Genomic DNA, 9,252 nt, shown 5'->3' with positions numbered 1-9,252 from the left:
ATCTAGGCCCTTTGGGTCCCATCTGGGCCTGCGCGGGCTGGCGGCGGGGCGCGTCTGCGGCGTGACTCCCAGGACACGGGGGAGCAGCAATGAACGGCGGGCGGCTGGGCGGCGGTGCCGTCGTTGGCGGCGGGGTGGCGCAGCGGCGTGGCCTGGCGGCGACGCTCGGCCTAGGTCTGGGCCTGCGTGGGCCGGCGGCGGGGCGCGTCTACGGCGTGACTCCCAGGAAGGGGGAAGCGGCAATGAACGGCGGGGTGCTGGCGTCGCCGACGCCAGCCTGCTGCAGTGTGGTTGGGCGGGCTTAGCGGACCTGTTTCGGGCCTGGCCGGGCCAGGGGTGCCCTGGTATGTCCCGCTACCGTGTCCGGATGGCTACTGCGACGGTGCCGGAGGCGCGGGGCCCTCGCACGACGACGGTGAGGTGATTCCTTCCCACTCGGCCATGGTGCTGCTGCTCCCGTCGCTTAGCTCTTCTCTGCGGTCTTCTTGGCCTCGAGTTGATGCTCGCAGTGAGACGACATGGGTGGCGGCGCAACTGTGATGGCGCATGGTGTTGGGCGGTGGTTTGGCTGGTCGGCTCCGGTTGAGCGGTGGAGTTTGGAGTGCGGGAGAAATTTTTGCCGGTTCGTCCGGCTCCGATGCGGTGAGACCGGCGGGTGCCACTATTCCTTTTTGGAAGGTGTCGGTAGTAACCATCCCCCACCTCTCTCCGCGTACTGGGGAAAACCCTAGGACTTGTCCGAGTAGCAGCGTCGTCGGCGTCGTATTCCTTCTTGGAGGTGCTGCTTAGTACATGGTAGATCAGAGTTTCGAGCTGTGGTGGTTTGTTTTCGGAGGGCACAACGGTCACGGGTCTTCCGCGCTTTTGTCGAGCAGCGGCTGTTGGCTTTTGTTTCTTTTTCTTTTCCTTTTGGGGTAGATTTGCTGCTCGCCCCAGTATTGCGTTGTTGTGTACAATGATGATTTGCTTTGGAATACAAAGTAGGGAAAAATCTTGTTTCAGTAAAGATGAAAGCGTGGGAGGGGGTTACCAAAATTGAAAGCGTGGGAGGGGGAGGAGGGTGCACGAGGAGGATGGATGAAGGGGTGTGGGACATAAGATGAGAGACGGGACACTTCGTTTCTTTTTGGCAAGTAGAGATGATTACCAAAGATGAAAGCGTGGGAGAGGGTTACTAAAGATGAAAGCATGGGGGGAGGGGGTTGTACGAGGAGGATGGATGAAGGGGGATGTAGGACGGGAGAGGGAACACTCGTCTTTTTTAGGTAAGAGAAGAGATAAAGATACAGAGGATTCAGATTAGAGGTCTCGAGAAAAAATACGCTTGGATTGGATCCATATATGTTTTTTTTTTTGAGACAATTGGATCCATATATGTGCCAAGGATACATTCGCAACACTTCAGCCTGTAAAGCCCAATAGATTACCAACTCCCGTATTGGAAAGCACGACCCGGCCCGGAGGAATCAGCCCAATATACACATCTAGCGGCCACGGGCCACGTCTCCTCTCCACATATTGGAGAGCGGAGCCCGAACCGAGCAGAGAAACCCCTATTCCCCTTCGTCCTCCTCCCCCCTTCCGCTCCTAGCTAGGGTTTTGCCTGCCCGCCGGCCTGCCGTCAGCGACGCCCGGCGCAGCCAGCCAGCGCGATGGAGCCCACCTCGTCGTCGGCGGTGGCGAGGCAGACGTGGGAGCTGGAGAACAACATCCCGGCGGCCGCCTCCGACCCGGACGCCATGGACGCGATCTACCACTACGACGAGGCGGCCAACGCGCGGGCCCACCAGGAGAAGCCCTGGGCCACCGACCCGCACCACTTCCGCCGTGCCAGGATCTCCGCCCTCGCGCTCCTCAAGATGGTCGTCCACGCCCGCGCCGGCGGCACCATCGAGATCATGGGCCTCATGCAGGGCAAGTTCGAGGGCGACTCCATCATCGTCATGGACGCCTTCGCGCTCCCCGTCGAGGGCACCGAGACCAGGGTCAACGCCCAGGCCGACGCCTACGAGTACATGGTCGAGTACTCCACCATCAACAAGCAGGTACCGCGCCCTTCCACCGCCCCTGTTTATTCTTCGGAGTTCTCGATCTGACCAGATACTGCAATGTTGCTCCAAATAGACTGGCTATGTTCTTGTGCACATCAAAATTGCTAATAGTTGGTGCTAGTACCTTGTCATGTTGAAAAGCTTTGGGGTTGATTATTAGGCAATGCTGCTAATTTGGTGTCTATGTTCGTCTTATGGTTAGCTGCATCCAACTTGTGCAGTTAAATGTGGGCAATTCCTTGTTGCTTATATGATCTTAATAGTTCTGTTTTTAAGTTATGAACTTGTCTGCCTTTGTGTAATTTTGCCCTCAGATCAGTCCCTGTTGTAGATATCGATGATTTGAGTTAGCTTGCTGACATACTGGGTGATCTGATGCAAGAAAGTGGAAACATGATTATGGATTCGCGCGTAACTGTATCAATATATCATGGTTAATTAGTAGTGGTGTCATAGTATTTAGTGTTGGATCTAACAGGACCCAATGCTTCCATATTTTCTTTCACCGTTGAATTGAATTTTAGAATTGCTCTGTACTTGCTATTTTATTCAAATATCTGATTTCGCCCCCCTGTTTTTGAAAGCTTAGATATATTCCCCCCGTCCCAAAATAAGCGTCTCAACTGTAACTTAAGTATGAAGTAGTACTAAAGTTGAGACACTTATTTTGGGACGGAGGGAGTAGTACCTTGATTGTGCATTTGTGCTTTTAATCTGTTTTGGCAAAGAATAATTTAGAGAGTACTGCAACTGAGATATGTGAACTGGGGAAGTAAGGGTGTGTTTGGATTTGAGCCAAAGCTATCCTTAACAAAATATTGGCGTTCCCACAGGTTTTGGCTGCCGTTTGGATTGAGGCCAATATTTTGGCTAGCCCAGCGTGCCATGAATGCCCCTGTGTAATTTTCGCCAAACCATAGGCGCGGCGAGGGCGTAGGAATCGCTCGCCAAAAAGTTGGCGTGCTCAGCCCGCTCTTACGTGTACGTGAATACCATTTCGTGATGTTAAAAAAAGCGATGGCTTATCTCGCTGAGTAGCAGAATTCCAGAAAGTAGTGGTCATGCACGTTTTACGTCGTGGTTGTTTCGATTTCCTTTTCGTAGGACCATGGTTAATTACTAGTGGTGGCATAGTATTTAGTGTGGGATTGAACAGAACCCAATGCTTCCATATTTTCTTTCACCATTGCATTCATGTATAGAATTGTTCTGTATTTGCTATTTTATCCAAATCTCTGATTTCGCCTCCCTGTTTTGGAAAGCTTAGATACAGTACATATCCTTGATTGTGCATTTGTGCTTGTTTAATCTGTTTTGGCAAAGAATATTTTAGAGAGTGCCGCAACTGAGATATGTGAACTTGGGAAGTAATATATGCACGTGCAGGTGTGTGTTAGGTGTTTACTGTTAAATACTGATCAAACTAACTTGAATTTGTTCTTCATATGGAAAGGCTGGAAGGTTGGAAAATGTGGTTGGCTGGTACCACTCACATCCTGGTTATGGATGCTGGCTGTCAGGCATTGATGTTTCAACTCAGATGCTTAATCAGCAGTTTCAAGAACCATGGTTGGCTGTTGTGATAGACCCTACAAGGACTGTTTCTGCTGGTAAAGTGGACATTGGAGCTTTTAGGACATACCCAAAAGATTACAAGCCACCGGATGAGCCTGTGTCTGAGTATCAGACCATACCACTCAACAAGATAGAAGATTTTGGTGTTCACTGCAAACAGGTAATGTGATCAATTCTCTTATTATTTATATTTTTATTTGTTGCAAAGTGTGGTTTAGTTCTGTTCTCACTGTAATTTTCATGCAGTACTATTCTTTGGATATAACCTATTTCAAGTCATCCCTGGACTCTCACCTCCTTGATCTACTCTGGAACAAGTACTGGGTCAACACATTATCTTCATCACCACTTCTGGGCAACAGGGATTATGTTGCTGGACAAATCTTTGATTTAGGTAAGCGTTTCCTTCTAGGAATATTTCTAGGAACTTGGCTTTTGGTTATATCTTGTTTGGCCTTCCAATAAATTGTGGGACATTGGTAAATAATTTTGTGCTATGCAGCTGATAAACTAGAGCAAGCTGAAGGGCAACTGGCACACAGTCGATTTGGCATGCTTATGCCATCACAGCGAAAGAAAGAGGTCAGATTCTGTGTTCATGCCCTTTAAACTCTGGTTACCTCAGTGTATACACCACTGTCCTTTTTGCCCTTCCGAAGTTCACTGGTCCAGCACTATCTTGATGGCTGCATAATTATTTCCATTTGTGCATCTTTCATTGTATCATATCAATATACAGTTACCTACTCCCTCCGTCCCATAATATAAGACGTTTTCGCAAGACAGAGGGAGTAGTTATTGTGATGTTGTGTGATTTGTTATTCTTTGTCACTTCCTACAGTAAGTGGATGGCCCTATTTGTCTGACTGTCACTTGTTAGATTTTCGTTTGGATATGTTACAAATCTGGTATATGTTGTTTATTTGTTGAAGGAAGAAAGCATAGTCGATATGATGCAAATTTTATTTTGGTGTGTAAGATCAGTACTAGTAAGAATTGAGAAGTTGTGCTTGAGAAAAACTTGTTTGGATAAATGAGAAGTTGTGAAGTTCTGATGGTTGACCTTCTAGGAATGGCTGATAGTGTTTTATACTTTGATTCCACTTCAATTCCATGCTTAGTTAGTTGTGAAGTGTGGTATGTCAATTTATACTTGATTGTGCTTGAGCTTAACTTCATGAAACGAGGGGCTGTGTACAGTTCTGTAGATATTGCATTGGTATTTTAGTTTTGTAATATGTTCCTCCTGCGCCGTAATTATTTACACACCTGCAGGCACAAATGATTTATTTATTTGTCAAGTTCACTCAGTTTTGTGCCCATCTTTTGCTTTCCAACGTGGATCAGTTTATTAATTAGTTGGCACTCCTAAGTTCTTATTGCTTTGTAATCTTGTATTGGCAGGTTATCCAGTTTATTTACTGTCTCTGATTGAACTATTTTTTATTGGTGAACTAAATGTGGTTTCTGTCGTTTCTTTGGTTTTATGGTTTCTCTAGCAAGAGGAGTCGCCGCTGGCTAAGGTAACCCGGGATAGCTCCAAAATTACTGCTGAACAGGTTCATGGTCTCATGTCACAGGTAAATCTTAATTTCTGCCTGAACTCCATAGTGTTTTAGTTCTCCTGGTACAAATCTCTGATGTTTGCCCCCAACTTGTATGATTTGATCCTTGAAGGTCATCAAGGACATCCTCTTCAACTCTGTGCACCCGTCAAGCAAAAGCAAGGCAAGCGGAAGCGGAACCGCCCCAGATTCACCTGTGCCTGAGCCCATGGTCGAAGCATGAGAGTTCCAGTGAAATGCCTTCACATTTTGATGCTGGATTAACCTACACCGGGCTTGCGAGCCGTTTCATCACTTCGAATCGTGGCCAGCATAGTTATCTGATTCGAACTTTCGTCGGCTGGGAGCTTCATCATCTGTCAAATCAGAATTTGCATGTAATTACGAGTTACCTTTTGCATCTAGTGATGCCACTGAGAGGTTCTGTTATTTACTTTTAGGAGTTTGGTTGAAGTCACCTTGGGTAAACTATGCGGCTATTATGTTGGTGGATGTTGATTGCCTTTCTGATTGGTTGGCACAATCTAGCTATGTTCAAGGTCTCTTATCAAACAGTGCGCCCATAGTTTAAGACTTATAAGCGGTATACTTCTTAAAATCCCGGCTCGCCCGAAGCTGCTGCGATCTCGAGACCTTTTCAATCTCGAGCCGTAGAGCTGCAATGTTTGCGATGTTCTCTGTTTGTTTGACTTTGACGTGAAAGCAAGATGTTGCGACATTCTATTTTTGTGTCGCTAGTAGCGGTACGTCACCATCGTTTGTGACTCCAATCAATAACTCCAGGTGCAAAACAAGCCCTAGTTGATGCTTCTGAGGTTTGATGTGTTTATCGTTCTCGTGCCTTGACTAATGGTTCCGTGTAAACATGGCTGCTTGTGCAATTGAAGTGCAGTAAATGGAACGTGTCCAAGTCTACGCTATGTTGAGGAAACTTGACAAACATTCCCGGTCCACTAATCCACAAGTCAATCACACAACTTGTAGCACATAGGCCAGGCGGCGGCTATACAAATGGAAATAAGATAGCGGACATACTCGTTCAATGGCTTACTTCCCAATATGCAGGGCTTCTTGCTAGTCTGAAAATACCTTGACCAAACTCAGAGACGACGGGAGTCATTTCAATGTGACCATGACCGTGTCTCCCCCAACATCTGGATTATCAGAAGCCAGCCGCCAACAATCGCACCGTGCGCGCGTGTGCTGATCGCTCACTATAAGAAGCTCGCAGCACCCATGATGAACCAGAACCAGCTTGTCACCTGTCGCAGCCAGCAGCTTCGCCTGCCTTGCTCCATTGCCGGCCTTGACGAGCTGCACGTACGTAGCACACTTGGGGAGCGGAGGAGCAAACGCCATGAGGGCGCTCATGGTCTTCCTCATGCTCGCCACCTTGCCTTGGATCGCTCTCTCCGACGGCGACCACCGGAGCGTCATGTGGCGCGGCGACTCCTTCGCCGTGGAGGACGCCGCATCGTCGTCTTCGTCTTCTTCGTCTTCTTCCGGCCGGCACGTGCAGGCCCTGGTGTCCCCGGGCGGCAACTTCTCGTGCGGTTTCCGCAAGGTGGCCACCAACGCCTACACGTTGGCCATCTGGTTCACGGCCTCGGCCGACGCCACCGTCGCCTGGGCGGCCAACCGCGACGCCCCCGTCAACGGCCGGGGCTCCCGCGCCGAGCTCCGGCACGACGGCTCCCTCGTGCTGCGGGACTTCGACGGCCGCGTCGTGTGGAGCACCAACACCAGCGACGCCGGCGCGGACCGCGCGGAGCTGCTCGACTCCGGCAACCTCGTCGTGTCCGACGCGTCCGGGCGCGCGCTCTGGCAGAGCTTCGACTGGCCCACCGACACGCTCCTCCCCGGCCAGCCCATCACGCGGTACCGCCGCCTCGTGTCGGCGTCGGCGAGGGGCCTGCCCTACTCCGGCTTCTACAACTTCTACTTCGACAGCAACAACATCCTCAACCTCATGTACGACGGCCCCGAGATCAGCAGCAACTACTGGCCCAACCCGTTCAACAAGTGGTGGGACAACAACCGGACCGCCTACAACAGCAGCCGCTACGGCAGCCTCAGCGCGCGCGGCCGCTTCTACGCCAGCGACAACCTCAAGTTCAACGCCTCCGACCTCGGCGACGCCGGCGTCATGCGCCGCCTCACGCTCGACTACGACGGAAACCTCCGCCAGTACAGCCTCGACGTCTCCGGCCGGTCACGTGGGACGTGGCGGGTCACGTGGGCGGCCATGTCGCGCCAATGCGACGTGCACGGCATTTGCGGCCGCTACGGGCTGTGCACGTACGGGCTGGGCGGGGCGCCGGTGTGCTCGTGCCCGGAGGGGTTCGTCGTCGCCAACGCCAGCGACTGGAGCAAGGGCTGCCGGCGCGAGTTCGACGTCCGGTGCGGCGAGGACGTGTACTTCGCGCCCATGCCGGCCGCCGACTACTGGGGCTTCGACTTCAACTACACCGAGGCGCTCACCTTGGACACGTGCCGCCAGATCTGCCTCGACGACTGCAACTGCGAGGCGTTCGGCTACAAGCAGGGCTCCGGCAAGTGCTACCCCAAGATCGCGCTCTGGAACGGCCGACGCCCAGACAGCAAGCAGGTCATCTACCTCAAGGTGCCCCGCCGCGTCCAGAACCTCGACCCCTCCGTGCTGCGCCTCGGCGGCCACAGGTGCACCGTGCGCGAGGTGAACGCCAACAGCAGCGCCTCCTACCTGCTGGCCGCCGGCAGCAAGCTCAACTTCGTCTACTTCTACTCCTTCCTGGCCGGGCTGTTCGTCATGGAGGCCATCTTCATCGCCGTCGGGTACCTGTTCGTGTTCCGGGCCGACCCGGCGGCGCGGCGGATCCGCGACGAAGGGTACAGCCTGGTGCTCAACCACTTCAGGCGGTTCACGTACGACGAGCTGTCGGCCGCGACCTCCGAGTTCAGCGAGGAGGTCGGGAGGAGCGCGTCGGGGGCCGTGTACAAGGGCGTCCTGGACGACGGCCGGAGCGTCGCCGTGACGCGGCTGGAGGAGGAGATGCAGGCCGACGAGGTGTTCCGGTCGGACCTCAGCGTCATCGGTCGGATCAACCACATGAACCTGGTCAGGATCTTCGGCTTCTGCTCCGAGCACTCGCACCGGCTCCTCGTGTCGGAGCACGTGGAGAAGGGCTCGCTCGACAAGGTCCTCTTTCTCGACGGCGAGGACGGCGCCGCCACGCTTGGCTGGCACGCGAGGTACGGGGTCGCCGTGGGCGTGGCCAAGGGGCTGGCGTACCTGCACCACGAGTGCCTGGAGTGGATCGTGCACTGCGACGTGAAGCCGGAGAACATCCTGCTGGGCGCGGACCTGGAGCCCAAGATCAACGACTTCGGGCTGGTGAAGCTGCTGAGCCGGCGGGACGAGCGCGGGCGGGTGCTGTCCCGGGTGCAGGGCACCAGGGGGTACGTCGCGCCGGAGTGGGCGCTGAGCCTGCCCATCACCGGCAAGGCCGACGTGTTCAGCTTCGGCGTGGTGCTGCTGGAGCTGCTCCGTGGGCAGCGGGTGTGCGACTGGGAGGTGGACGGAGGGGGAGGGGAGGCGCTGCGCATGGACTTCCCGCGGCTCGTCGCGCTGCTGAGGGAGGAGACGAGGGACCTGCAGGAGGCGTGGCTGGAGGAGTTCGTCGACGCGCGGCTGCGCGGCGACTTCAGCCACCCGCAGGCGGCCGCGATGCTGGAGGTGGCGGTGTCGTGCGTGGACGACGACCCCGGCAGGAGGCCCAGCATGGACGCCGTCGTGCAGATGCTCCTCTCGTCGCAGGACGTGGTGCCGCCGTCGCTCCGTCACGCGTCGTCTCCGGTCCCGGAGATCAGCCACATGGTCTGAACTGAATCAATACCTGACGATTAGCACCGGAGAATCAGGCTTTCCGATCGTTCCAATTAAGGAGGATCTGAATTTTGTATTATTTTATTTATTATCAATTTTGTATCTGACTCATGGTTACTGTACAATATTCAGCCGGTTTTGCTGTTTATCAGGTACCTGGAATTTCTTTTCCAGACGTAGTCACCTCTTTCTTAAT

General features: G+C 53.2%; 2 protein-coding genes across 2 annotated transcripts; both read left to right on the top strand.

Moving 5' to 3' along the window:
* Positions 1-1,537: 1,537 nt before the first annotated feature.
* Positions 1,538-5,743, top strand: LOC119356779 (COP9 signalosome complex subunit 5-like). Its single transcript, XM_037623765.1, has 6 exons — positions 1,538-2,045; positions 3,505-3,786; positions 3,873-4,020; positions 4,129-4,208; positions 5,126-5,206; positions 5,304-5,743. Exons 1-6 carry the CDS (start codon positions 1,653-1,655, stop codon positions 5,412-5,414), a joined length of 1,095 nt encoding a protein of 364 aa, XP_037479662.1. The 5' UTR covers positions 1,538-1,652; the 3' UTR covers positions 5,415-5,743.
* An 805-nt stretch (positions 5,744-6,548) lies between these two features.
* LOC119358253 (putative receptor protein kinase ZmPK1) lies at positions 6,549-9,053 on the top strand. Its single transcript, XM_037624898.1, has one exon. It carries the CDS (start codon positions 6,549-6,551, stop codon positions 9,051-9,053), a length of 2,505 nt encoding a protein of 834 aa, XP_037480795.1.
* Positions 9,054-9,252: the final 199 nt, after the last annotated feature.

The sequence above is a fragment of the Triticum dicoccoides genome, chromosome 2A (genome assembly GCF_002162155.2).
Source record: "Triticum dicoccoides isolate Atlit2015 ecotype Zavitan chromosome 2A, WEW_v2.0, whole genome shotgun sequence".
NCBI lineage: Eukaryota > Viridiplantae > Streptophyta > Magnoliopsida > Poales > Poaceae > Triticum > Triticum dicoccoides.
Note: the sequence above shows the minus strand (reverse complement) of the source record. Positions and strands in the feature narration are given on the sequence as shown.

Bases quoted from the DNA above. Each gene is read 5' to 3' on its own strand.
- LOC119356779 (XM_037623765.1), top strand. From the start codon at position 1,653: ATGGAGCCCACCTCGTCGTCGGCGGTGGCGAGGCAGACGTGGGAGCTG. The intron at 2,046-3,504 runs GTACCGCGCCCT...TCATATGGAAAG, and splicing joins ACTCCACCATCAACAAGCAG to GCTGGAAGGTTGGAAAATGT. The intron at 5,207-5,303 runs GTAAATCTTAAT...TGATCCTTGAAG, and splicing joins TTCATGGTCTCATGTCACAG to GTCATCAAGGACATCCTCTT.
- LOC119358253 (XM_037624898.1), top strand. From the start codon at position 6,549: ATGAGGGCGCTCATGGTCTTCCTCATGCTCGCCACCTTGCCTTGGATC.